The sequence below is a fragment of the Drosophila erecta genome, unplaced genomic scaffold (assembly GCF_003286155.1).
Source record: "Drosophila erecta strain 14021-0224.00,06,07 unplaced genomic scaffold, DereRS2 tig00000000-arrow-pilon, whole genome shotgun sequence".
NCBI lineage: Eukaryota > Metazoa > Arthropoda > Insecta > Diptera > Drosophilidae > Drosophila > Drosophila erecta.
In genome coordinates this window covers 7,498,181-7,525,667 of record NW_020825194.1, presented here as the reverse complement: position 1 = coordinate 7,525,667, position 27,487 = coordinate 7,498,181, and the positions used below count along the sequence as shown (strand labels likewise).

The 27,487-nt window shown below is 49.2% G+C and overlaps 7 protein-coding genes and 2 non-coding genes across 12 annotated transcripts; 5 read left to right on the top strand and 4 right to left on the bottom strand.

Moving 5' to 3' along the window:
- Positions 1–11: 11 nt before the first annotated feature.
- Positions 12–4,617, bottom strand: LOC6554147 (prolyl 3-hydroxylase sudestada1). 2 transcript variants are annotated; one of them, XM_001981870.3, is made up of 7 exons: positions 4,448–4,617; positions 2,401–2,491; positions 2,203–2,342; positions 1,944–2,141; positions 1,326–1,520; positions 645–1,262; positions 12–383 (listed from the first exon to the last, which is right to left on the bottom strand). In XM_001981870.3, the coding sequence occupies exons 1-7, from the start codon at positions 4,500–4,502 to the stop codon at positions 70–72; spliced, it is 1,611 nt and encodes a 536-aa protein (XP_001981906.1). In that variant the 5' UTR covers positions 4,503–4,617; the 3' UTR covers positions 12–69. The 2 variants fall into 2 exon arrangements, with proteins under 2 accessions (XP_001981906.1, XP_015009278.1); XM_015153792.2 differs by lacking the exons at positions 12–383; positions 645–1,262; positions 1,326–1,520; ... (1 more) ...; positions 2,203–2,342; positions 2,401–2,491 and adding an exon at positions 2,593–4,259 and having other exon boundaries at positions 4,448–4,597.
- Trnad-guc lies at positions 1,586–1,657 on the top strand. The gene has a single exon. It is a non-coding gene; the product is annotated as a tRNA-Asp (tRNA).
- Positions 1,811–1,882, bottom strand: Trnad-guc. The gene has a single exon. It is a non-coding gene; the product is annotated as a tRNA-Asp (tRNA).
- A 226-nt stretch (positions 4,618–4,843) lies between the features above and the next one.
- On the top strand, positions 4,844–9,176 carry LOC6554146 (ankyrin repeat and sterile alpha motif domain-containing protein 1B). Of its 2 annotated transcripts, XM_015153475.2 has the most exons (9): positions 4,844–4,999; positions 5,339–5,472; positions 5,533–6,299; positions 6,708–6,831; positions 7,097–7,413; positions 7,526–8,331; positions 8,390–8,626; positions 8,690–8,821; positions 8,882–9,176. In XM_015153475.2, exons 2-9 carry the CDS (start codon positions 5,369–5,371, stop codon positions 8,981–8,983), a joined length of 2,589 nt encoding a protein of 862 aa, XP_015008961.1. In that variant the 5' UTR covers positions 4,844–4,999; positions 5,339–5,368; the 3' UTR covers positions 8,984–9,176. The 2 variants fall into 2 exon arrangements, with proteins under 2 accessions (XP_015008961.1, XP_015008960.1); XM_015153474.2 differs by lacking the exon at positions 4,844–4,999 and having other exon boundaries at positions 5,010–5,472; positions 7,139–7,413.
- A 405-nt stretch (positions 9,177–9,581) lies between these two features.
- On the top strand, positions 9,582–12,290 carry LOC6554145. The gene is made up of 4 exons (XM_001981868.3): positions 9,582–9,721; positions 9,786–11,294; positions 11,347–11,427; positions 11,489–12,290. Exons 1-4 carry the CDS (start codon positions 9,706–9,708, stop codon positions 12,136–12,138), a joined length of 2,256 nt encoding a protein of 751 aa, XP_001981904.1. The 5' UTR covers positions 9,582–9,705; the 3' UTR covers positions 12,139–12,290.
- A 45-nt stretch (positions 12,291–12,335) lies between these two features.
- Positions 12,336–14,273, top strand: LOC6554144 (inactive non-canonical poly(A) RNA polymerase protein Trf4-2). The gene has a single exon (XM_001981867.3). It carries the CDS (start codon positions 12,695–12,697, stop codon positions 13,910–13,912), a length of 1,218 nt encoding a protein of 405 aa, XP_001981903.1. The 5' UTR covers positions 12,336–12,694; the 3' UTR covers positions 13,913–14,273.
- Positions 14,274–14,420: 147 nt separating this feature from the next.
- Positions 14,421–17,130, top strand: LOC6554143 (oligopeptidase A). Its single transcript, XM_001981866.3, has 2 exons — positions 14,421–14,674; positions 14,732–17,130. The coding sequence occupies exons 1-2, from the start codon at positions 14,571–14,573 to the stop codon at positions 16,818–16,820; spliced, it is 2,193 nt and encodes a 730-aa protein (XP_001981902.1). The 5' UTR covers positions 14,421–14,570; the 3' UTR covers positions 16,821–17,130.
- Positions 17,131–17,263: 133 nt separating this feature from the next.
- Positions 17,264–20,667, bottom strand: LOC6554142 (oxysterol-binding protein 1). Its single transcript, XM_001981865.3, has 2 exons — positions 18,622–20,667; positions 17,264–18,529 (listed from the first exon to the last, which is right to left on the bottom strand). Exons 1-2 carry the CDS (start codon positions 20,221–20,223, stop codon positions 17,780–17,782), a joined length of 2,352 nt encoding a protein of 783 aa, XP_001981901.1. The 5' UTR covers positions 20,224–20,667; the 3' UTR covers positions 17,264–17,779.
- A 560-nt stretch (positions 20,668–21,227) lies between these two features.
- On the bottom strand, positions 21,228–27,299 carry LOC6554270 (protein phosphatase Slingshot). 2 transcript variants are annotated; one of them, XM_015153790.2, is made up of 8 exons: positions 26,734–27,299; positions 25,601–25,846; positions 25,144–25,535; positions 24,800–24,865; positions 24,542–24,736; positions 24,205–24,474; positions 22,218–24,123; positions 21,228–22,149 (listed from the first exon to the last, which is right to left on the bottom strand). In XM_015153790.2, the coding sequence occupies exons 1-8, from the start codon at positions 26,788–26,790 to the stop codon at positions 22,147–22,149; spliced, it is 3,135 nt and encodes a 1,044-aa protein (XP_015009276.1). In that variant the 5' UTR covers positions 26,791–27,299; the 3' UTR covers positions 21,228–22,146. The 2 variants fall into 2 exon arrangements, with proteins under 2 accessions (XP_015009276.1, XP_001981900.1); XM_001981864.3 differs by having other exon boundaries at positions 21,354–24,123.
- Positions 27,300–27,487: the final 188 nt, after the last annotated feature.

Below are 27,487 nucleotides of genomic sequence, written 5' to 3'. Positions count from 1 at the left end.
AGCCGCACCAGTAAGCTTATAAAGAATATATTGTTTTAATGAGGGGTGATACTATTTGGTTACGGATCGTTACGACTGCTTCTCCTTCCGCCTGGCCTGCAGCACACTGCGCAGCATGTTGAAGGAGCTGAGCACGGGCACCATGATGGGCAGGAAGAGTGGAATGTAGATGGCATACTTCTGCTCATCCGGGAAGTACAGCTGCGCCAGCAGACTGGCGTCGAAGAATCCCCGCTCCGAGGCCACAAATGCGCGCTTGGCCAGCACGGACGCGTCTGCTAGTCGGTGCTGCAGAAGGGCAGCCTTGGCGGCCAATATGTCTGCATAGGAATTTGTTATGGCGGCACCCACCTCATCGTCTATCACAATGTAGCTGATTTGATCTAAACGAGAGGAGGAAGCGATTATTAAATTATATGGTCCAATTAAGTTGGTTATTAAACTTCTCAAGCAGTGCATATTCAATAAAAATAACATCAAACTTATCTAAAAGTTACTTAATTGTCATGCGGAAATTGCAAATAATTTTAATTATCGAGAAATATTAATGGAAGAGGAATAATAAAAGATTTTACTAATATTTTGCCAATCATTTTTGATGGGCATCTTCGCCAAATTATTAAATCTTTTTGTTACAATCTTACCCAACAGTTTAATGAGACTCTGGAGCGTGCTGCTTGCTGTGGATATGTGTCGAATAGCAGTGCGTCTTAGGTATGCCTCGTACTCCCAGCGACGTGGCTCCAGTTGCTCAATGTCCACCACCTTCACGCCATCCATCTGAAGCTCGCTGCTGATGTCGAGCAGCTTGTGCAGCTGGTCCAGCATCACCTGCATGTTGTCCGTGGTGCTGACATGGTAGGGAACTGCCTGTTGATCGCTCATGGCCGCCAGACAGATATGCTCCGGCGGATTGGCAATGATGAAACCACCCCAGGGCGGCGAAATAAAGGCATCCACGTCGTTCCGAGTCAGCCGCTGATCCTTGCTGTTGTAGATGTGCAGCGGTGCAATGTGGCAGGGTGGAATGTACACAACCAGGTTAATGGCCGGCTTGTCGGTGGTGCTGGCGCTCAAATTCTGGGCAATTGATGTGAGCAGATGAGGCAGAGAGGATTCCTGGAGAGCGTAGTGTCGCCCCAACTTGCTCTGGTCGCGCACCTGCTTGAGATCAGCCTCGATGGCCACCCGGTACTTCCACTGCGATCGCACCGTGTAGTTGGACACACCGGACACCTTTGCCAACCAGGGCTCAATATAAGCTGTAGTAAATGTAAATTGGTATGAGATCTGATGTCTTTCTGTGATTCCTCCTCAATGCTTACTCTTCACAGCCATTGCTATGTTCCACTTGGCGTGGGTAAGTCTCGGTTTCGGATTCAGGACGGACACAATAACATCGTAGGATGGTTGAGGAGCTTCCGACTTGGCTCCCATTCGCTCATCTGTACTTAAGATTTGATTGATGCGATACGTCTGCAGGATCTTGGCATGCAGGAGCTGGGCGATTTTGTTAGAAGCTATACGGTGAAAATAAGCACAAAGGATTCCATTGTCCATCAAAAATATACGAAAACGTTAATTATCCTCGATAGTATAGTGGTTAGTATCCCCGCCTGTCACGCGGGAGACCGGGGTTCAATTCCCCGTCGGGGAGACGTAAAGGGATTTCTTTTTTTCTTAACTCTCTTTTTATGTGAATAATAAAATATCAGCTATAAATTAGTAAGTTTTAAATTATTCGATTAAACGATTCTGTGAGGTGACAAAAACGAAATAAATCTGCAGCAGATAAAAAAAAACTCTCATTCTCCCCGACGGGGAATTGAACCCCGGTCTCCCGCGTGACAGGCGGGGATACTAACCACTATACTATCGAGGACCTTGAAATCGTTCGACATAAAAAGTCAAGAAGCGTTTCCACATCATTGCGATATACTCACTTGTATCACTTCGCATCAGGGCCGATCTTTCGGTGGTAAGCAGCAGCTCCTCCTGCAGTTTGGGCCACTCGATGAACATGAAGTCGCCAACGCTTTGGACATTTTGCTCCAGCAGCAGCTTCTCCAGAGCAGCAGGCGTGTGTGTCTCCTGGGCCTTGGGCGTCGGAGATAATTGCTTGAATTCTACAGACCATATTTCTAAAAGCAAAGGGAATGTAGTTTTGAGAAATGAATGACTGACGCTGCCTGCTGTACCCACCATCGTCGCTGAAGGCGCTCTGCAACTCAGCAATGAGCAACTGGCCACGACTGGGCTGTTGTGTGTAGATGGCCACCTGCACAGCCGTTTTGATGGGGGTTTCACTTAGACTCAGAATTTCCGTCGACGGCAAATTGACTCTGCGATTGCAACAATTAGGGATAATTTGAAAAACGCCGCCAGACATCGTTGACTCACCTATAGACCGTGGTGGTGTGCCACCACATGGGCACGCCAATTCCAATGATGACTACAATAAATGCAACTGTAGCTCCGATCCGGAACTTATCTGTAAAATTAAAGAAAAGTGTTAGATTAGTTTCTGCTTTATCGCGGTTGTAGCGTTTTTTGGGTTAACACTTCATTACGTCAGAAAAAAATATAAAATGTTTTGTGTTTTTATAGTTTATTTTGTAAATTAGTTTCTGTACAGTAGAACGGTATGAATGTAAATAGTCCTTGGGGAGTAATTGTGCGCATGCTGTGGAACAGGATCACATGCTACTCCTTGTAGCTGCACGAAATAACAAAAACAGGGCCCTTTTCAAGGGGCGTGTTGCGCGACACGTATTTGGTGAACTTGGTGGTGCCCTCGCACCGGTATACTATGTTCAAAGCGTTGTCCACTGGCGTGATAGTAAGCAGAACGGAGTCATCCTCTTCCTCGTCATCATAATCCGATCTCCTACCGTCTGCTGGTGCTTTCGCTGTGGGCATTTCGGCGTCGGGTGAGAGGTATGTGATCACCGCTGCTCCTTCCGCCGCGTTCAGGTAGTAAACCAGGTCCAATGTGTTCTCCTCGCTGGCCAAACCATCGCCAAGCACTGTGTAGTTGCCGTGGGACCAGCGCTGCAGTTCCACGCTGCATGTTGGACTCTCGGCATCGGTGCCAGCCAAATCCAGATCTGTGAAATCTCGCAGCAAATCAAACATGGCATGGCAACGGAACAGCTGCAGTAGTTCCAGGATGGTGCCTCTGGCTGTGGTCAGATCCAACACTTCATAGTTGTGTGCGTTTGCGGGTCCCTGTCGGCGCCACTTCAGGGTATCTGAATCGGCCAGCAGCTGCGACCGGGCCAATTCGAATTTCTCTCGCTTGAAGAACTCGTATAAGCAAATCTCTGAGTTTTCCTCGATCCGCTTTTGGATGCTTCGGCGAGTGGCCCCCTTTAGATACACGTTGTTTAGAAACAGTCCAAGCGGTGGCCTATTCAGGCCATCGGGTTGCAGGTAATTCAGGCGGGGAAAGGCGCGCAGGGAGTCGGCCACGAAGGCCTCATTGGTCTCGCCGTGGAACCAGCCGTTTATGGTAAGACGCGGGTAGTCGAATGTGGTCACCTCGCCCACTTGGTGGAAGGAGCGCGAGCCCACCTTGAAAAAGGCGAACTGGTTGTCTTTGGGGGCGATCTTTCGCTGCACTGGAAACTGTGGAAAGCACTGGTCGTCGCTTCCGAAGATCTCCAGGCATCCGCCCTGCGCCTCCGTCCACTCCTCCGCTCCCTCCCACGGCGATAGGTAGTAAATGAAGGCCACCTGTCGGTCCTTGAGCAGATCGTCGTGCACGAGCAGATAGTCGCCGCAGGTGTACATGCTGCAGGAGGCGGACACATAGTCCAGTTTGAGGTTGGTAACCTTCTCCAGCCAGGGACGAACTTGCTTGCGCAGCACCTGCAGGAAGTTGGTCAGCAGTCGGCAAGCGGGCATGTTGGAGAGGTCGGTGCTCTGGTAGAACTCATACAGGTCCATCTGTTTGCGTGACCACTGCACATTCTGAATGATTTCGGCGACCAGCGCATGGCTTTGGCCCTTCTCCAGCATGCCGGGCAGAAGGCAGATTTGAAAGGGATCCGAGAAGACCTGGGCGCCGGTTTGCGTCTCCTTGGTCCCTTGGCTCTTCTCCTCCGTCCATGCTGTCTGTAGCCACTTGGTAAGTTCCGGTTGCTGATACGCCTCGTTCAGAAGCACTTCCTTCGATTCAAGGCTATCGCCCAGGCGCAGGAGCTTCCTCTGCGGCTCGCCCACCTGGTCTGCGGAATCCTCCTGCTCTGCACGACCATCTGCAAGGGCAACATAGTGAATGGGTTGGCATTAAGCGGGGCAAACAGGGGCATACCTTAAACTTTAATTTGGCTGTTTTTCACGCACACCAGCACTCACACACGCGTTATCAAAGGTAAAGAGCACCGATGTGCCGGCACACCTCGCTTTATCGTTTTGGGGCGGATTTCTCACTGTTTCCACTTACCTTCGTCCTTGTCTTTTCTCCTGGGCTTAACTGGACTGGAGCTCGAGGTTTCCATGATTCTGTGAGTCAAATTTTCGGACAAAAACGTGAATCTTTGCCAGGGAAAATAAAAAATTTGGCTTGTGCAGCTAGAGATGGTGGTTGGGGAATATCGGTTGTTCAGTGCTAGTGGTGGTATGTTGGCTTCTTTCACGTGGTATCGAATACGTAGCTAAAGTTAAGTAGCTAAAACTATTACAATCTTTTGTAGTCATAGAAAGGGGCTCTTTTTTAATTCATACGAACAGAGTAATCCTAAAATCTTTACCAATAGCATTCAGGTCACCAAAAGCAATTACCTGTTCATAGTGGGCATCACTGATGGCGCGTGACTGCCGTGTGTTTCCCCGCCTCCTCACGCCCTCATCCCTAGGCAATTAGTAACGAACAATTGCTCGATCGGCTCCACGTAAATAAAGTTTTGATCGCAGTTTTGTTAATTGCTTATCGCGGTGGCAAGTATAGTGAATCGTTTATGGCTGTTCACTTTCGAATCGGACGTAGACATAGCCGGTAACTAAAAACTGAAAGATAAAAACTATCTGGTGGCAAAGAAATTCCAATTGGAGTAGCCCAATGCCGTGGAACGACCTTGGAAGAGGCGGAGCCACCAGTCAGCCCTCCATATTATAAACAAAACCACTTCTGGGGAATGTTCATTGCGATTTTGTATAAATAAATATAAACTATTAGTGTGTGCGTGCTAGGGCCAAACAGCTGATTCCGCCTGGCTGCCACCTGATTGGGGCTGGGGGTGGGGCTGTGGTATTCTGTATGCTGGCGATGATCTCATTGTCTTGGAATCGGAGCAAAAGCTAAATCAACATGACATGTGTTTTTCTGCTCCTGTAGCTACCTAGTGTTGGAGGATACCGAGGAGCAATGGGCAAAGATCAGCATTTGCTGGAGGCTTCGCGAGGCGGCGACATTAAGACGGTGGACAAACTGCTGGAGCACTCGAGCAAACGCCATGGCCCGCTATCCAGGTGAGTCATCATCAGCACCTGTCATTATACCAGTTATTTTACTATAGATTTTCTTTCCAGCTTTCGGCGAAGTCCCAGTATCAACTGCCAGGACATGAATGGCTATACCTCGCTGCATCACGCATGTCTAAATGGGCATAGCAACATTGTAACGCTTCTACTCTCCCACAACGCGCTATTGGATGTGCCTGATATACGTGGCTCGACGCCCTTATTTCTGGCCGCCTGGGCTGGGCACCAGGACATCGTCAAGATGCTGCTAATGCACTCGCCCACGGGAGCCAATCCGAATGCCCAGACCATTGAAAACGAGACGCCGCTGCACTCAGGCGCCCAACATGGCCACAATGCCGTGGTAGCCATTCTGCTGTCGTACGGCGCCGATCCTGCCATACGCAACAATAGCTTTCAAACGGCACTCGATTTGGCAGCGCATTTCGGCCGTCTTCAGGTGGTTCAGACCTTGCTTCGCGTTTATCCCGACCTCATACTGCCGTATAAACGTCTGGAGGACGACGAGGATGAGATGCTGGGCTGCTCGCCCATAAAGCACATCTTCACGCACACCTGCCTGCACCTGGCCAGCCGGAACGGGCACAAGAAGGTGGTGGAAACATTGCTGGCGGCCGGCGTCGATGTCAACATACTCACCAACGCTGGAAGCGCCCTTCACGAGGCGGCTCTCTGTGGCAAAAAGTCCGTGGTGGTCACCCTGCTTAAGGCTGGAATCTACGTCCACGCCACCGATGGAAACGGACGCACAGCCCTGGACATACTCTCCGATTATCCACCACATGTGACCTACGACATTGTGGGTGCCATAAACGGTGCGTATGAGTAATTTCTGAGGTAGACAAAAAAGGGCCTAATTAACTATACTTACTGGCTGCAATTGCTTATGTTTACTGATATCTTAAATTAATATAGCTCTTCAGAATGCTTTGAGTCCGTTTCCCCATTTCAAAACATATATTGATTATATTTGTAATAAATTTCCAAATGCCAAAGCTGTAACTCAATAAATGTACACCTTATTTATTGAAGGCAGACAATTAAGATCAAAATTATTTTATTGCTAATACACAGACCTATAAATATATACTTGAAGTTGTGTCAGTAAGCTCAGACAGTAATTAATTGATAACGATTTCAACTGACTTCTTGATTTGAGCCATGCCAAGTTGACCGGTCTTTAATAGTGCCTTTGAACCTCTAACACCCACGATCTTTTGCAGAGTTCACCCAAGCGGCGAGGGAACATCAGAAGCCACTTGTCGTAGAGAACGGCACACAATCGCTGCCGAAGCGGCTGTACGAGAAGAACTCGCAGCGACAGAAGGTGCCGCCCAGGCAGAGGAAGTAAGCCCAGCAACTCCATGCACTGCGACATTGATACACACACACCCACATCTTTGCTGACCCTAATTAACTTAGCCCGCAGCTCATGTCATTTGGAAAGCGCACTCATCCCCGCTCGCACTCGTACCCACTCTCATGTCCACGCCCACTAGCCCTAGCACTCATCAGAATCAGCTTCAGAATCGGTTGTGCGTTTCTTCAATTAACTGGTCTGGTCTCGTTTGGTTTCTTTTCCATAACCACCTACTCATCCCTCATCATGTAGAAAGCAAGATCATCAAGCCAACGGACTTTCGCACTCTTTAAGCTCACTGGACGTTTTCGCCAAGCCGCCGGAGAATTATCTTCAAATGAAGCCCATCATGACGCAGAAGTCCTGCGACACCTTGAACGACTTTGGGCCAAATGACAAGAATCTGTGGTCCAGCTATAAGCCAGTGTACAAACAACCCATTCTGCCCAGCTTTCGGGCCGAGAGCGACATCTCCAACGGATCGGTACCCTCCAGATCGTACGAATACATAAATCTACTAAGAAATGGCTCCAACAGCGATGATAACTCCGCCAGTACCAGTAGCAACTGTACGTAATGTACCTTTACAAACTCCAATCGAATATATACATATATAAGAATGTGATCTATAATATCCAATGAGTCAGCCAAATAAACATCTGGCTTTGTGTCCATTTGCAGCTGCGGTGCGTCAACAAGCGGTGGCTTCGTACGTGGAGATGAAACTGCTCTCCCCGCCAGTTCCTAAACCACGCACTCGAATAAACGGCGAATACAACGACTATGCGAATCTGGTGCCAATAGAAGAAAACAGCTGCGTGGCAGCTGTGGATGATAACAATAATACAAATGGTAATAATGGCAAACTGCGATTGGTTCGCCATTCGCCCACGCCGGATTATCCGCCACCCACGGTCACCGAGGCCGAACGCACGATCTTCAACTTCATGCAGCCGGCTACTTTGCGTAAAGACAGCTTGCTGGAGCCGGTGGAATCACCTCGAACCACGAACTCAGTGAGCTCTGACCAGGTGGAGGAATACGTTGCGGATATTCCCTTTGCTGGACTATTTAAGGGATCCACTTTAAACTTGTCCTCGGATGTGGTGGATGGAATTGGTGCTGTGCCGGGCGATAGGGAGTTTCTGCGATCACCCAGCATGGTAAGGTCGGCCCACGCCCAAAACCACAGACACAGCCTATCCAAGCAGCGATACTCAGCACTGGGCGAAGACTTTAGCGCGTCGCGAGTGTGGGCCGAAATCGATACCATTTTTGAGAACATTGGCAATGAAGTGTCCACAGTAGAGCAGGAAGTCGAGGAGCTAAAAGAAGATTCTTCAAGCCTGTCTTTAGATGATTCGCGGCAGTCCCTTCACATACGAGACCCAGCGGAATTGCTATTGGGCAAAAAACCGAGCTCCGCATCCAATTGGTGCCACTCGCCATACACACTGATTTATGGCGAAATCCGCTATTCCCTGTTTGTGAGTATGATTTGCCTTAATATCCTTTAAATACTTGAAACTTATTTATTATCTGCAGTATCTTGGCTCAACCGTCATTCGAAAACTGCAAGGAACACTTTCAACGCGCAAATCCATCCAGAAGCTGAAGATAGATGAGAACATGAAGTCGGCGGCGAGTGTTAGTGATTTCAGTTTGCTGGAAAACTGCACCAGCTCCACAAAATACCTGAAGGCGGCCAACCTCCAGACGCGTCTTAATGTGGGCATTGCTGTATCCTGCGTCGGCGTCAAGTTCATAGATCACGAGAAAAAGGTTACCATCTTTTAATTCCTTTATATTATCAAAGATTATATATTTATGTCATCTTGGTTTTAGACTGCCATCTGTTGCCATGACATTGAAAACATAAACTGTGTTTGCCAGGACTCGGATGACTTGCGCTACTTCGCATACATAACCAAAGAACAGGACCTGCACTACTGTCACGTCTTTATGGTGGATAGCTTGGTTCGTACTTATAGATGGGTGAATCTCTGAACATGCTAACGATTGCACATTTATTCATAGGAACTGGCTAAAGAAATCATCATGACACTGGGACAGGCCTTTGAGGTGGCCTACCAGTTGGCTCTGAGCAGACAGGGCACGGCCCTCAACCAAGAGTGCTAAGCCCAAGCCATGGAAGTGCCACAATTGCCACCGATCGTGGTTTTTAATTATTTATTTCATTGCATTTCACACGTAAAGTTGTTTGTATTCATTTGCTAGTCGTTGATGCCATCTCGATGCTGGCTTTGCTTCACATAAGGCAGCTCACATGTTAAGTATTTTGAGAGTTTTTTAAATAAATTTATAACATTGCTTTTTGAATTCTTTCTTTTAAAATTGGCTGAAAATAGCTAACATTTGAATTCAGCGGAAAAGCAAAAAATTTTAGTGAATTTATCGTTGATCGAGATCAGTTATTGCTAAATAGATAATAACGACTGGTAACACTGTGAGTTCAGCTTCAAATTAGGGATGTCGTGATATTAAAAAAATATCGTAACGATGATTTTTTTTTTATAAAAAAAAAATGATAATATTTAAAATATAAAATATATTTGATATTTATTTTTTTTTAAATACAATTTGTTTTCCCACATAAAAATTGTCTTAAATAAAGCCTGAAATCAGAGTGACCGATGAGAAAATATGAAAAAAATATCGCCATATCGATATTTGGGCAAAAACAATATCACGATAAAAATATACAATTTTCAGAAAATATCGATATATTGATATTTCGATATATTATCAACAACTCTACTTCAAATAAAACGTACAGATTGAATATCATTGGCATTTTTTTTGCGTTGTTTTAAACGGAAACTTGAAAGATCCAGCTTGAAATGGAATTAAATACTGGTATGTTCTTAGTGAAGGGCATTTGCATGCTAGTACCTACATCGTTTTCACCCCAATACTGTAGATAATCCCGCAAACGATGTCGGCGTCTTGGCGCCGAACGATCAAGAAAATGAGGACGCCAATCGGAGGAAGGAAAATACAGGCGCTCCAAAGACTCCTGTGGTTAGAAAATCGCGACGAGGGGTCCTCAAACGCATGAACGCCACTTCGGAAAAGGATTCGCCAACGCATCCTGATTCTCCGAAGACACCGGGCACTCCAGGCCATCTTCATCAAACCACCGAAACTCCGAGACGTAGTTGCAGAAAAAGTGTGCGTCCAGCAATCGACTACGATGATATTATAGTGCGATCCACCAAGAAGGCTATGGCCGGGGCACTTTCTGCCGATCCCGAGAACGAGGAGCCTTCCGGCCAGAAGTGGACCGCCGCGGAGGTGGGAAGGAATTCGCGCAAACGCGGCCGCAAGCCCAAGCGCAAGGCCGCCAAGAAGCAGAAAACAGAGCTCACAGTTGCAGAGGACACGGAGGAGCAGGACACGGAGTTGGAGGTTCCACAGAAAAAAGTGGATAAGCCTCAGGATGCAGAAAAGCCTGCACAGGTTCAAGCAGCTATAGTAGAGGAAGAAACACTATCCATAAAGAAGTCTTCTAGAGAGTCTAAAACTGCAGAGCAGTCTTCTAGGGCGTCCCAAAATCGAAATCAACAACAGGCAGCAGACACCAAGAAGCAAAAGGTAGCCAGATCAGGCATTGATGAACTGGGCTTATGCCCACTGGATACGGACAGCCAGGATGAAAATGAAGCGGAGGTTATTCAAGATGAAGCCCAAACGATTCCAGTCGATGAGGATGGTCAAAAACATGAAGAGAGAGATAAAGAAGCTGATGAAGCAAAAAAACCAGCTGCGCTTGATAAAAACAATGAAATAGCTGCAACTGGAGATAAATTAGAAGTAGCTAATGCAGTAGATGAGCAACTTTTTGCAGAGGAAGAAATGCCCTCACTGCTGATGGAAAGTGAAGGCCTGGATGAATCAAGCCAGTCGCCTCTTAATACAACATACGATGCAGAGAAGCAGAAAGATTTGGATGGAAGCGTTATTGTGGTTGTTAGTCCCGACAAGCAGCAAAAAGCAAGCACCTCCGACCTCGATGCCAGTGTTATACTGGTCGTCCCTACCGATATGCAGCCTGTAGCTTGCGCTTCGAAGCCCGAAATTCCGGAGAAGCCAGCCATTAGAGTAGTGCTCACCACTACAGATAATCAGGACAACACCATTTTGGATTTGGCCGATGTAGCTTCGCCAAATGTATCAAAGTCGAAGAAATCGAAGGGCTATCTATTTCCCACACCTTATAAGGCAAGGCCGATGTTTAAGTTTACAGGAACCGAGGAGACAGTTCCTAATGATCACAAGGCACAAGAAGAACCGAAGTACAAACGCAAACGTTCCAAATCGACCAGCCATTGGAACGATACCATGTCACGAACTGTATCCTTTCAGAGTCCCATCGAGATTGCCATTGTCGAGGACATTGATAAACGCTGGAAGGGCCTTCAAAAGAGTAGTAAGTTCTGTATAATAGTTATCCTTAGCCCTTTCTAAACGTACAATTCCAGATGTCAACCACCGCCGTAGGCGCTCGAAGTCATTGGACGAAAACCGCTGCAAAATGAGCAGAATCCCAAAGCCCAATAGAGGTATATATAGAAAAAGAAAGCTGTTTTGTTCGTTTTAATATACGTTTGTTTCGCTCCTCAGGTGTTATTCCACTGAACAAAACCATCACACCCAACAAGGTGAATAAGAGGACCAAGATGCCCAATTTTGCAGCCATGCATGAGAGGCAGTTTGCCAAGATGGAGAGTCTGCTGGACCACGTCGAACGCAAGGCGGAACGCGCCAAGGTGCTAACCAATTCTGTACAGAAGCAAGTACCAGGATCAACGGCGAAGAAACTGCAGAGATCCACATCTGTGGAGGATCGTGCTCATTCAAGAGCGGTGAAGAAGATCGACATGACCGCTGATCGAACCAAGGTAGTGGAACATCCGTCCGATAAGGGGAACTCATCACGGTTGCCTTTGAAGACCACCGCTCCTGCTCTTAAAGTAGCGCCGAAGCCAGCTTTTAATCTGACCACCTCTACGGTGAAGACATTCAATGTAGCCCCAAAGCCAGCTTTCAATCTGTCCACCACTGCGGTCAAGACATTCAACGCCACGTTGTCCAGCAGACCGGCCGATTCGCACGATAACAAGCTGGCTGAACGACGCCAGCGGCGCATTGATATGTTCAAGGGTAGGACAACCAAGGACCAAAAGGAGAAAGCAGAATTTATCCGCGGGGTGCGCCTGAATCGACGTTTTGAGCTCCAAATGCAGCACCGTCGTCACCTGGAGGAGGATTAGATTCTTAAGTTAAATTGTTAATTTTACTACTTACTACTTATACTTACCCTTATATATTCGCTTTAACGTGTCAATTTTGTTGAGGATTCGTCGAAAAACATTTTCATTTTTGCTGGTTTTAATAAAGTTGTTTACCTTTTTCATATTTTGTACTTGCCAAAATCTGTTTATTAAAACTTGAATTGATAACGTTGACCAACACTGGTGGTATAAAATACGTCAACGCAGCAGGCATTGGTGTTTGTTTCCGATACATTTCGAATTTTTGGCAACCATAAGTTCGAAGGACTTAAACAATTACACATCACTCGCAAGTTCTTTTGTTAATTTTTTTTTAATTTGAGTTATCTTTTATTCAAATTGAGAAAACTTTAACTACTACGTTTTATATACACCAATCGGAATCAGTTGGCATTCCAGTTCGAGTAACGGCACTATTCGCGTTTTACAGATTTTTCTTTCGGTTTTCGTTCCTTAATATTTTTTTTTCTATCTCTCTCTCGCTTCTATTTTGTCTCACTTCCTTTTCCGCACAAACAAAAAGCGGATCCGCAAAATGTGTGACGCAGCAAATCCAGCGAAGCCGTGGCAGCTTTCCGGTCTGCTGTACGGCAATGGGATCCCGGCGCTGTGTCTGCTGCACCAGGAGATCGAGCAGTTCTACAGCTATATGCAGTCCACGCCAACGGAGTTCTGTCTGCGGGCGGATGCAGTGCGTCGCATCGAGGACGTGGTGCTTTCCATTTGGCCAGGCGCATGCGTGGATGTGTTTGGCTCATTTCGGACTGGGTTGAACCTGCCAAACTCGGACATCGACCTGGTGGTGTACAATGGTTACTACTGGAGCCCCAGGCTACTGCATGACCTTGAGAACGAACTAGTCAGTCGGGGCGTAACCGATCCAGACAGCGTTAGCGTCCTCGACAAGGCTTCCGTGCCCGTGGTCAAGTTCACGGATCGCGTTTCCCGCATCAGGTTCGATGTGACCTTTAATGCCGCAGCATCGGGCGTACAGGCCGCCGAGCTGATCAAGGACTTTATCCGCGAGTTTCCAGAGCTGCCCAAGCTGGTCATGGTGCTCAAACAGTTCCTCAGCCTTCAGGGATTCAACGAGGTCTACAGCTCCGGCGGAGTCTCGTCCTACGCACTCACACTAATGGTAATCAGCTTTCTGCAGCAGCAGGCGCGCACCAACAAGCGATACAGTCCCCACAATAAGCTGGCCCTGCTGCTCATCCAGTTTCTAGATTACTACGGCCGCAAGTTTGACTTCTTCAAGTACGGAATTTCCGTTCTCGGCGATGGCGGTTGCGTGGAGAAAGAGCGACTTCGCTCCACGCTGGCCGAGAACAACTGGCAGTCGGTGCTCAGCATAGAGGATCCAGTGACCCCGACCAACGACATAGGTAGGAGCTCCTATGGAGCCCTTCACGTGATGCAGGGTTTCGAGGCAGCCTTCGTGAAGCTCTCGAAGCTGGTGGACTCCGACTCGTCCAAGATCGTCGGCCCCATTCTGGCCAACATTGTGGACGTGCCGCAGTCCGTAGTCAACTACCGTGATTGGGTGCACTACAACTTCAAGCACCTTTCGGGACCGGGACTGTCTCGTCCCGATTCCCTTGGACAACCGTCGCTCACGGGCTCCGCCTCCACTTCCGCCTCCGAGGATGAGCGCTTTGGCGGACAGGTGACTGTTGGATTCCGCCGGTGTGGGGATGGTCCTCCCCAGAAGATGGACTTAGATGCCACCTTGGCAAACCTTAAGTTGAATTAAGTACCAGCTTATACTACCGGTGATTTAAATTTTAGAAACTAATTATAACATTTCATTCGCATAGTATTATGCTCGGCATATGAAACCAAAAAAAAAAAAAATTATAGACTACGTTCGCATTTTTTTATTTATTGTCTAACAACTGTTTTTTGATACATAACGACACCTGCCATGTATTTTAGTTCAGTAATTAGCTAAATAGCATAGCATGAAAAGCCGATTTGTACAAGAGACGTATTCTCAATATTAGAGTACACAATAAGACCCTTATTCATAAAATATTTAATTTTTTATATGTGCAAAATAATTTAACAAATATTTCAAGCGACTCTCACGTGCAAACAAGAATGTATTGTAGAATATTTAATAAAAGAAGTGTCGTAAAATCAATGTTATGTTATTGGAATAAACTGTTTACAATAAAATTATGGCTAATTGGAAGTCACAGTTTAGGACAGGTTGGAATCAGTGACTTTAGTATTGTGAATGTGATTTTCGCATCACTGCCGGCTCCACCGCTGATGGCAACCCTGGCCGCTGTCACTTGCTTTTTGGTCCAGGCGTGTTGTGTAAACGCTGGCCCCCATTTCAGAATCCTAAATTCCGGCGCAAACTCTCCGGGATTGTACACAGCTGGATAAACGATTTCACCTAGGACATGCTGAACCTCCTGCGACGACGCCCGGCGTCAGTGCCCCTCATCCGGGCCGCGTTTAGCGCTCCGCTGCACACAACGGAAAACCGGCCGGGTTACATAGTGCTGTAAGTACGGAAATTACTTGGACGCGACATGTGCAGTCACTAAAGCTTTCACTGCAGGGTGCCGGAGATTGGCGAGGAAGGACCGCTAGGCGAGGGCGTGCTCAAGCCGGACGGATTGCCCGCCTTTAGTGACATCACCATCGAGATGTGCCTCGGTGCCATTGGGCAACAGGCCTCCGCGGTGGAGAATTCGGTGAAAGCGCTGGAGAGCGATTTGCATAGTGGCAAACAGCTAAATGCCGCCAGCATCTTTCGGGAGCTGGACACCGTGACGGGTCCACTGGAGACGACGTGGGGCGTGGCCAAGGCTCTGTACCTGGGTAACTCCACCCTGATTCCCACCAAATCTTACATGAACATCCATGAACGGGCGCGAAATGCACGGGCCGCGAAGTTCTGCAACCAGACGGTGTATAAGGCACTCAAGGATGCTTCATCCGAGTCCGGTCCAGATGAGCAGAGGATGCGACAGAAGTTCCTGCTCGAGGGCAAGCTGAACGGACTCACGCTAGACAAAGATAAGCAGGATGGACTGAAGGAGCTGCTAACCCATTTGGGTCGAGAGAGGGCCAACTTCAAGAACAAGGTCAACATGGCAGTGCACTCGTTTGGACAGGTTATTACGGACTTCAATCTTGTAAGGGATTTTCCGCCTTCCCTTCTTGAGGCAACAGCCCGCGACCCTGGACAGCATCTGACGGGTCCTTGGAAGATTACCCTTCAGCCGCAAGTTGTCGATGGGTTTCTAAAGCACTGCCCTGAGCGACTGCAGCGTTGGAACGTCTGGAGGGCCAGTGTCCTGAAGGCGTCCTCGCAGCAGGAAAAATCACTGGAGAACAGCACACACCTTGAAAAAATCCGCGGATTACGCAAGCGACAGGCGAATCTGTTAGGCTACGAAAGCTTTGCAGACATGTCCATGCAGACCAAAATGGTAGGCAGTGTGGACAACCTTAAGCAGATCTTCGCTAAGCTCCTTAAGTTCGCCGGTCCTGCTCAAAGTGTGGAGCTGGACCAGCTACAGAGCTTCGCTCAGGACAGCGGCTGTGAATACAAGCTGGAAGCCTACGACGTTGCTTACTGGCGCCGCAAGCAACTGGTGGCAGAGCACGGTCTCCAGGAGCAGAAACTCCGCGAGTTTTTCCCACTGCCCCGCGTTCTGTCCGGAATGTTTGCGCTGAGCGAAAAGCTCTTCGGCATCCAAATAGTTGAGCAGCCCAATGCAGAGGTGTGGCATCCGGCAGTAAAGTTCTATGATGTGTTCGATGCTGATTCCGTCAATAGCTCCACCCCTGTGGGTGGCTTCTATGTGGACTGCTACTCCAAGGAGCACAAGTTCGGCAGAAATAACGGTTGGATGGTGGGCATAAGGAACAGCAATAAATCTGCAGGTCTTACGCCTCTTTGCGCACTGATCTTCAACTTTTCGGAGCCACAAAGTCCGGATGCCAAGCCACCACTCCTTGGATACGATGATCTGCAGATGCTGTTTAAGACTTTTGGAAGCGGACTCCAGCACCTGCTCACCCAAGCGGGCTACAGCGATTTGGCGGGACTGTCCAACATTGAGTGGGATGCCTCTCAGGTGTCTGGTCATGTGATGAGCAACTTCCTCGACGATCCCACAGTGATTCGTAGCCTTTCCGGGCATTTCAGCAGCGGTGAGCCTTTGGAGGCTGAGCTCTCCCAGAAGATGCGACTGCTGAAGACTCAGTTGGCAGGCTATAATCTGTGCCAGGACCTCTACCTGGCGGATCTCGATGTGGAGCTGCACCGCTCGAATGCTTTTTGGCTGGAGGTGGTTCGCAAGCTGTGGCCGGTCTACCAATGCATGCCGTTGGACAAGAAGGACGCTCACCCGTGCTCCCTGACCGACATTTTTGCCGGTGATTGGGCGGCCGCCCAGTTCAGTCACTTGTATTCCCGCCTAATAGCCGCCGACATTTCGAGCAGCTTTGCAGAGCAGCGAAGCGGGGAGAACTACGCGGTCGTTGGCCGTCGCTACAAGCAGACCTTCCTCAGCTCCGGCGGTTCTGTGCCCACGGCGGAAGTGTTCCGTCGCTTCCAGGGTCGCGACCCGTCGGCCGAGGCACTCCTAAAGTCCCTGGACATATTCGCACCCTCCCAGACCACAGATAACATCTGAGGTCGTGCCCTGTCCTGCTAAAACGTTATCTATTGTGTGTAGTCAACTAATGCTGATCGATGGCAACATGGGGTACTCGTCTTGTTAGCACTGGCAACATTAGGGGAAAGTAATCTTTGGAGTATTTGAAATTATTTTAAAATAGGTTTGAAATGTATTCTGTTAAATATTTGTTAATAGATCAGGATTTACATGTACTTATTTAAAGAAAGTATAACAGTAATTGAATGACCCATCCAGGAAACTGAAAACCAATTGATAAAAGCTTTATCAATTTTCGAAGTGTTACTATTAAAACAAAAATTCTGTACTTTACGCCCCAGTTCGATCTACACCCTAATTGGCAGCCGGATTATGTGATAGCGATCGCGTGAGTCAGGCGCGATCTTATCGCATGTGCAGGTGGTGTCGCCAGGCGTTTTCCCAGTTAAACACACACATTGTTGCTTTATTTAAATAATACTTTAATAATAAATTGCATAAATTTATAACATTTAACATATTCTCTCGCTTCTTACTAGGCTGTCGAGTCGGTTCGATATTTTTATATACACAACAAAGGCGAAATATGCATTCTGCGGAAAGGAAAGAAAAGGACATCAAGTGGAGTGGTTTGAATAGAAAACGAGGATTAGGAGCTATCATATGTCTTGCCCATCTTTTGGAAAGCCACTAGAAATGGGGAACCGGTAGTCAGGAAGAAATAATCAAAGTACATTTCGACGCAGGGGTATGGATCGAACTTGGTTAGTTTACAGGAATTATATATATGCACTAGATCGAAGTGTGGTACTACTATATGCGTATGTGCTGCTCCGAAATCAGTCGGAGCGTGTCCCGCTGTGGTGTGTTAGTTGTGTGGAGGCTGGATATCTGAAAACTTTAGAATATTCGCTAAGGCTGCTATGTGTGGTAGTGGCTGCAGTTGGTTCCATGGCTGCTCCGCTGGCTACTGCTGTCTAGTATATATTCGGACAGCCCTCGAACTTCTGAGCCGCCTTGGCCTCCCAGTACGTGTTCTTGAAAACGTGCACATATTCCTCGCTTCCCTCCTCCTTTTCGCGCTTGAACCACATGGGCTCATAGGCTGGATATGGCCTACCCTCTGCCGCTGCCTCCTCCGCCTCGTTTTCCCGCCGGCGGCGTTCTGTGCGCTGCTTTTCCTCCAGGCGCAATTTCTCCTTGTTCGACTCATCCCAGTCTCCCTGCTCCATCAGCCTTTGGTCGGGACGCAGGCGAGAGTCCGTCGGCGCCACGCCCTCTTCCTCTTCGTTGAGCTGGCAGGCTAGTATGGTGAAGTTATAAAACTTGTCCGAATCAGGAGGAGCAGGACGACGGCGCCAGGCCAGCTTAAACTCGCCGGTGGTGTAGGTTGGACTGCTCGCCGATCCCGATGTACTAAGCACCGGGGCAATCTCGATCTTCATGTCCCACGTACCGCGCACCACCCACTTTACCTCGTTGTCTTTGTTCATCACCACGCCTTTGACGCTCCGCTGCACATCGCGACTGAAGTACGAGTAGGGTATAAAGTTCAGGATGCATTTGTGCCCCTGTGCCGCCTGCGATCCCAAGATTTCCATTTCGCCATGCTGGTCCACCCACAGTTTGCCCACAATGATGTTGTTCACCGTTGTGGTCACCTTGCGCCACGAATAGCGCCTGCCGCTGTTTGGAAATTGCACATAGACGCCGCCCAAGGGATTGACCTGTGGCGAAATTGATCCATTATTGGGTTATCACATTGTCAAAGTTAGTAACTCCAATCCCAGGAGTCCCTTGTTTATACATCGATACTCACTTGAACGTACTTGCCGCGGAACTTGCTGGTCATGGAAAACTCCTGCCAGCACGTCCAGTTCTTGCTCTCACAGTGGAGCGCTGCCACCGGTGGATGGTGGGACACCTGCTCGGCCAGGCACCGCCAACCGTAGTCATCCATCCGGTCACACTCGTAGGTCTCGCCCAGCAACGGATTGAAGGGCTTGCCCGTGCGGTTTGTGGTCGTGGCGTAGGCGGACACGGTAAAGGCGGCTATGTAAGCCAGCTGTTCGCACTCGTCCTGACAGGTGGCCGCGTAGTCGAGTATCTCCGTGTACTCGTAGTCTTCCACCAGGCGCTGCAGCATGGACAGCGGCTCGTTAAAGTTGATGGGCATGGGAATTTTGGACAGATCCTTGCCAATGCAATTCTTCATAATGCCCCACAGGCTGATGGGGTGGTTCGGTTTATCTGGCACACGGTCGCGTCGCTTCTTGATCAGCTCTGGATTCCAGTTGCGTCCGTAGATAGAGTCGGTGCTCTGCTTGGCCGGCAACGCCTTGTCCACGTCGTCGTCGTCGCCCTGACCCCCGGATGCTACCCGAGGTGCACTCACCAGGCACACCTGCTGCACCGTTTGTACGGTGCGCTTCTGCTCGTCACTCTCCGAGGAACTGCCCTCCAAATGGCCCTCCACCTGGTCCTCGCTACTACTGCGGCGTTTGTTCATCTTTAAGATAAACGTACCCCGCTCGCGATCCGGAGACTCAGGGGACCGACCACTGCCTGAATAGCCGTGCTCCTCGGCGTCGAAAAACTCCATCTCCTCATCTGAGGTCACCAAGGAACCGGCGGTGCCGGCGCCAGAGCTGGACGGCACCGGCTTGTTCTGGCGCACCAGCACGGCGGCCTGCTCCATCTGCGACTGCTGCTTTGCCATCTGTTCGATAATCTCCTCCAGCCGCTGACGCTGCTCACGCTCGTGGTGCAACATCTTGGACCACTTGTGGCCTTGCACCTCTGCCGTGTGCAGGTAGTCGTTGCCGGCGTTGATCATCGCATTGGATGTTATCCGAAAGAGGGTGGCCCTCTCGTTGACGATCTTCGTGCGGCTGGCCAACGACTCCTCCTCGTTCGTCTCCAGATCGTTGAGGGCGCGCTGTAAGGCAGCGCCGTGCTTGGTTATCAGGTCGTAGCAGGTGCGCATGTTCTCGAGCCGATCGGTAAGATCCCGAACCACCGAGCTGATCTCCTGACTGGGTACCACATGCGCCGTTTCCGTCTCCTCCTCCTCTTCGCATTCGATCGCCCGTATTGCCTTAGCCTTGGCCAGCTCCAGGGCGGTGACCCACGACTGGCGCTCCACCTCGGTGCCGGCCTTGATGTGGAACGTCTGGGTGCCGCCGTTCGAGATTACGAACGTGCACGAATCAACCGTGTGGATAAGGGCTCCGTGCAGCGATATGGTGCCCCGGCACGTGTGGTTAATCTCCGACTGGTTGCGGTAGTAGCTCAGCACACCCTTTGAGAGCACGAACCACCGCCGCTGGTAGCCCTTTATGTAGTTGGTCCACTTTAGCAGCCATCCCTTCATCTCCGGCAGGCCCTTCTCGGCCAGCGCATTGCCAGCGGCGTCCGTCATGATTGCGTCCGGTTCCGGTATCCGTATGTGGTCCTCCGGCCGGATGATGCACTTGCTTCGAGACTGCGAATAGCGCCACGTACGTTGACTGGCGATTGGTCGGATTGGTTCCGTTCCGCAACTCCGACTTGAAATTCGAATGCTATTGGTTATTGGACGGCGACGGCTGATTGCTGGCCAGTGGCTAGCATCGCACAGTGTGCACTTGGCCTCCGGATCACCAGCGAGATTCCGATTACGTTACGGTCGCGAGTCCCCCGCGAGTTCACTGCGAATTTCGTATAGTTTTGCTTCTAATTTTCCTGCAGAAAATAAAGAAACTGTGGAAGTTCAGTGCGCGTCTGTGTGCGTGTGTGCCTCGTGTGTGTGTGTGCTAGCGCAGCTGCAGGTGTGTGCGTGCCAGTGTTACCAGTTGGTTGTGTGCCTTTCCTCCTACACATATCGGTGGGCGATAGGCAACGGACAATATGCATCGTCGGCTATCGATAAGGACTGATCTGAAAATATAATTTTTAAACACTGCACCGTTAGAAAGGTTAATAAATATTCAAAGATATTATTTATTTTCAAATCGATCACGTCATTAGTTAAGTCGAACGTTTCTCTTAATTAAAAACAAAAATTTTACAATCTATATTTGTGTGCTACTATACGGAACTTACAATATCTATATTTAATTTTAAAATACGCAAACTATATCAAGGTTCATTATAATTAATCGACTTTTGTTAAACTTAATCTATAAGTAATTGATAAATATGTGAAATTTATGATATATCTGGTCTGCATTAAATTATGTGTGTACCCAAAGGTGAATCATGACCAACAGGAAAACAGATTGCGCTCGAAACTGGATTACACATTTTTATTTATAAATATGTTGTCTGATAAGTAGCAAAAAATACAAGTTTTCAAGGTGGGAACTTTTGGGCCGCGGCCTCGGCAGTCGGTGCTCCATGTGCCGGATCACTTCTTGTACTCCGCCCAAGAGTAGCGGAAGGAGCGGATCATGTGGATAAGGCTGCAAATACAAATCTGGTAAAAACGGAGGGCAGTGTTCATTGCACACATTGGAACACAGTCTTTGGATGGCACAAGGACGGCACAGGGACACTCACAAGACGATGACGTATATACAATAAATCGTTTATTCGTAGGCAGTTCTTGCATAATATAAAATAAATATGTATACAGTTACAAGTAATTTAAAAGTACAAATACAGTTTCATTTCCATAGGTTGTTTTGTTTGCCCTCTCTTGTCATCTTAATAGTTCCATTCACACGTTTCAGACACAAGTTCTTTAGAGGCTTTCATGGACGCCTTAAACAACAAGACAACAAACACAAGGCATGAGGGGATGGAAGGGTGGTGGTGTTCGATTGTTGGACAAAAAACACAAAATGGTCGAAAGCGGGCAAATATATAAATAAGTAAAGCGGGCGAGAGGATGAGGACGATCCTTAGTGGCTACAGGGTATGGATTGCAAGTTGCAAGTGGTATGTGAATGTTGCAGGTTGCAGTATGCAGTTAGCATGTTGTTAAGCAGAGCATGGGTTTTACATGGTGTTGTAGGCGGCGGTGTTGAAGCCTGTTTTCGGAGCACTTAGCCTGCTCAGCGGATGCGTCTTCCCGTGCTGCGCCAACCGCCGGATCTGCACCTGCTGCTGCTCCGGTTGCTGTTGTGTCTGCTGCTGCTGGTGCTGAACGTTGCTGCTGTGACTGACGCGGACGGGCGCTGGTGGCGGGCGACTGTCGCTGTAGTCATGCGTGGATCTGTTGGACAGCGAGCGGTCGTAGTAGGAGAGCGGGCGTTGCTTGAAGCTAGTGGTGGTAGTGGTGCTGCAGGCGTGGCTGATGTTGCTGGCGGTTCCGGCGGGTGGCAGTGGGGCACAGGCGACTGTGGGCGTGGCGGCCGCCTGGCTACTGCAGGAAGTAGTGGTTTGATATTTATGCACTAGACCTTTTACATTACGATCACAATTTTCGCTTACGCTGGAATCGGATGAGTTGGAGGTGGAGGAGTTGGAGTTCGAGGCGGCGGACACGTGGTTGGCATGCTGCGCCACCGGCGACGATGGCAGTGATTGGTGGCTGGTGGTCTTCTTGCCGGCATTCGCTGCGCTGGCTCCAGCCACTGCAGATACCGACGTTGCGATTGTTGAACTACTGCCCGATCCCGGTGCTGTGCCACCGCCTCCTCCTCCTGAGCCCACCACCCCCGCTTTGGCTTCGAAATTTTGTTTGAGTATTTGCACATTTCCCGAGATGCGCTGATCCTCGGCCAGCGTTTGTCCCTGGACGCGCAGCACTACCGTCGCCTCCTGGTCGCCTGGCGTAGTGTTCTTGTTCTCGATGTCGCTGGTGTGCATCAGCTCCTCACTATTGCAGCGTAGCGGCTGGCGCTGACGCGGACTGTGCGCCGAGGAGGCGCTCCTATAGAGGCTTGGACACCGCTTCTGCCCAGTATCCACCGCCTCGAGTAGCAGCTCCTGGCTTTCTTCCTGGCAGCGCTTCTTCAGTGCGGTGCTTTCTTCCAGCTTCTGCTTGGTGCGTTTTACGGTGCCCTCGCCAACTCCAACTATGGGTTCCACTGCCACCGCGACTCCTTCGATTACATTGCAATTGGAACTGCGCTTAAGGTCTTGGATAACGCCCTCGAAGATGGCCGTAGTGTTACGATTGGAATCGTAGTAGGAGCCGGAACTGGCCCTCTGTGGCAAACAGCATCGGTTGTCTCCAGATCCCCAACTAGCGTGCCGTGAAGGCAGCTCCCGCTGACGTGTGCCTCGCGGACGCAAAATGGCGTTTGACTGCTGCTTCTGTTGCTGGGGCGTGGGGTCCAGCACGATGCCGCCACTGGGACCGAACGACTCCGTCCAGGAGTGGGTTTTGCGGCGCTGACGCTTCTCCCCTTCATCCTTGGCAAAAACGTTGTCCACCTGCGAGGAGAATACATCCGAGCAGCTAGAATCACGCCGCGAGTCTATGTTTCCACTGCTGCTGTCACTGCTACTTTTTACCAGGTGAGAGGTCTGTGTAATCAGTTTTGTCAGCGAGGTCCAAACAGGTTGCTGTGGCAGCTGGTCCGCCCGGTGCGCCTCGAGATCGTGAATCCGGGTGCGCACAGACAGAGGCGTGTGTTTCTGGATGTGCAGCACCTGGTTCTGGGTGACGCTGTAGTTCTCCCCGTTGCTGCCTGGGAAACGCATGTTTTTTGGCTCCTCAGCCACGCTACGTTCCGGCGTAAGGTTCTCCATAGACTGGCTTTGCTGCTTGGTAACCACGGCCGTCTGGGTTTTGGGCGATGTGCTACTGGAGCGCCTAACCATGCGACGCTGCGACTTCTGAGCGGTGGATCGCCGGTGCATGCGAGAGCCATCCTCCTCTTCGCCATCGGGTGTAACGCCCGCTTCACCAGTAGACTTCGACTTGGCCTGGTTTAGCGCCTGGATGAGGGGCGTTGGTTCGCTACCAGGTAACAGGCGTGCGTCCTTTGTGCTCTTTAAGTTCGTCTCGCTCTTGCTGCGCTGCAGCTTTTCCTTGTTCTTCATGGCGTCTAACATCCCGCTATACGTCTCCAGCTGATTGAGGAAGTTTTTGTTGGGCTTTATACAGCTACGCCTCTTCTTTACGTGCTCCAGTGCTTGCTGGAACTCCCACTGGTAAGCCTTCATGGCATACGCGATGACAACCGAGGCGGATCGGCTGACGCCCATCTTGCAGTGCACCAGCACCTTCGATCCCTCGGCCTTTGCCCGCGTGATGTAGCGGAACGTATCGTCCCAGTACTTGAGCAGGTTCGTCTTCTCATCGTCGTACACGCGGACGTTGAAATACTCGAAGGTGCCCGGAAAGAAGTTGTCAATCTCGCGCGTCACGTTCAGGATGTGTCGAACGCTGGTAATGAAAATAAGTTTTTGTTGATATTAACCAATTATTACAAGAAATCAATAGTGTGATTTTTTTTCTTAAACATACCCGTTTTTCTGCAGCTCCTCAAGGTTGCTGGCATTCCACTCTGATCCTAGATAGACGTGCTCGAAAATCTTGGTGGGGGCATCCATTTGGCCTAGAATAACGAGCATTTCGGCATCGATAAACGACTTGTACTCGCCCAAATCCATGTCCAGGATCTCCTCAAGGCGCCCGCGTATATACTTGGAGGTGACCTCGTCCAGGTCCACGGACATCATGATGGCCTTCAGCTTCATCTTAATGACACTTTCGGTTTCCTCCTTTTCGGGGGGTCTGCCAAACACATTCAAGGCAAAGAATAAGTAAAGCAGTGAATGATTAGTTATATCGAAACCCTTACTTGTTTCGTATGGCATCAGGCGAAGGTGGTCGGCGGCTCTCGAGCGCGTCCATGGCATTCCACTCGTTCAGACAAGATTGGTCCGACTCGATGCGCCTCTCGTAACTGGATAGCCAGTCGTGGGAGGGTCCACTGGCATAAAAGTTATTCTCACGAGCCTTTTTCGACACTTTGTGCAGCGTCTGCAGCGCGGACCTGGAACATAACAAAGGTTTCATTGGTGGATGAAAAGGATTTAGCTCCGGCAAAGGTACCTACCACATGGCCTGCACTGAGACCGGCTTGAATATATGCGTCTTTTCGTATACTTTGACGCTGAATCCGCTGCAAAACAAGATAAGACAAACCAAAGAAATTAGGGAAATGTGCATAACACGTAATTCAAAACAAATACACTGTCTGGTTATTATTAATATAGCATAAGACAAATGGGGAACACATGTGCGAACTAGGAAATTGGTCAAGGCAAAACCGATTTGTGTATAGATTAGGGGCGGCTAATTTTTAATTTAGTTCTATACATATTTCCCAAGGTTACTTGCAACAATTAAGCATTTATGAGTGTATGGTATGACTCAATCAAAATGAATGTTTAGTCTTACCCATCGCCATCCAGGTGGATTGTAGTGTCCGCCAGGATGGGTACCACCAGGCCAATTGTGGTCCGCTCGTTGCAGTCTATGCCCAGCAGGCAGGACTCCTCCATGCCCGAGGTATTCTTGTTGTCGCCTGCCGCCGTTGCGTTCTCCTTGTCCGCTGATTTATCACATTTGCTGCTTGCCTCTGTGGCGGTCTGCTCAACGGACAGCTGGCGCTGCGTGGTGACCGCCGGAGACGAGGACGACTTTGTTCCCGCGGATCCACCAACTTTTACCGAGTGGTGACGCATGATCCGGTGGCGCCGACGGTCGCTGGTGCCGCTACGGCAGCAACTACGCGAGGCAATTACCAGATAGCGCGTGCGGTTGGACCGCTGCGACTCCAACTTAACAGCCTTTCGATGAGAAAGGAAATATATGTTTTTAAGATAGACAAAGCCGTTTTACAGCGGATACGCACCATCTTCAGCGTGTCCTCGCGCTGCAGCAGGTAAAACATTGATTGCAGGTGGAGCTGGATGTCCGAGTTGTTGCTTTGCGTGCTGTTACTGGAGCGGGTGGAGTCGGTGCTCAGACGGCGCTCGCTTTGCGTCAGGGGCGGGATATCCTTAAGAGCCAGGACCAGGGCGGTTCCCTTGCCCGCAAAGAAGCACTCGCTGCGATCGTTTCCTTTACTATTGCCCTCGTCGTCCTCGGCCTCGCCATCCTGATGGTATAAAAAAGGAAAGTTGCTTATTAGGTGCTTAAGAAGGCTTAATCCTGCTGCCCCTCACCCGGCGGGTAACGCTAAATATATAGATATCATCGGGCCAAGAAGAAACTTGCATGCTAAATAATTTTGCCAAGGGAACAGATAACTACTGATTACAGTCTTTACTACAATTTCAAGGCGGAAAAGAAGCAGTGCTGTATCTGCGGTTCCAAGATATGTGAGTAAACTGTATACCGTCTGATTTTGAGAATAAGGGCACGGGTTCGAAAGAGACTGCGGTTTGGTGGTTTTTTTTTAAATATTTTTTCTTAGAAATAATACAATTGTGTTAATTTAAATGTTCAAAAATAACGATTTGACATGTTTAGCATATCTGACTTAAAACGATGTGTAAAATTAAATTGATCACTGCGCGTTATAAATTTTTCCCTCTGTGCAGGCGGACGTCAAGGTCTCGCGAACTATTTTTGGGCGGTGGGGCGGCGAAGAAAACAAAAACAAGCGGTAAGCGGAAAGCGACAAAAACGACAAATAAGGCAATGCAAAAGTCTGTTGAAAAATATAGACGTCGCGACGTCTGCGGATTTGCTTGGGTTACACCAAAAGCAGCGCAGCCGATGACGATGATGACGCTGCCTCATACCGCCCACACGCGAACGTTGAACGTCGCAATCGAAAAAACGTAAGCAACAAGCTGGCGGATGATAAACATTGGGCATATTGGGTATGAAAAGCACATCCGCGCACACAAAGGATCATGGCCAAAAGCGGAACACGCACTAAACAGCCCGCCCGTAATTGGCTCTCCTTGCAGAGAGTGGGGGACCATAACAAAGCACACACGCATATGCACACGCGAAAATCATCAAGTCTCCTCTCACCGAATTCGAGCAGGAGCCAGCCACACTGGGAGAGCGCTGCACCGTCACCAGCGCCATTTGTTGTTGCCGTGGTCGTGGTCGTCGCCGCAGCCGCTCCTCCTCCTCCTGCTCCGCCCCCGCCGACGCCTCTTGCCCCTCGTGCTCCACCTGGCGCAGATGATGGCGATGCTGCAGCGGTGTCCTTTGCAATCCTCTCCTGCTTTTGCACCACCTCCTCTTTGCTGTGTGTGAGTGTGCGCGAGAGTGTGTGGTGTGTGTGCAAGTGTTGTGGGCTAGGGCTACAAATGCATTTTCATGTCGCTGCCTGCTGGCCGTTGTTTTTGCACTCGGCTCCGCGACCTCGTCCTGCGATCGTCTTGGTTTCCGCTCTCCTGACACTCTAGCCAGGCGCTTCTCTCTAAGAAACAGCGTGTCCTTATAATTGACAAACACACACAACGCTGATAAATGGTAAATAGACTACACGAATTTTTCTTAAAAGAAAGACAGTGAGGACGCCATTTCTAATCGATAACACTAGTATCGTCAGGCAATCGTTCTGGCAGGGCTGCCTAACTATCGCTGGCAAAAGCGATGTTCGCGTGTTGCACCGAAAAAAATAGTTATCAATGAGAATCGCAGTAATGTTTGTTTAATTCTTCATATCCCAGTGAAACAGACTTTTTTGAATTTTTAGTGTACTTTTGCCTTACACCGTTTTTATAATTAAACTGCAACAAAATCCAACAATTTGGTCACGATATGCTATCGCTTA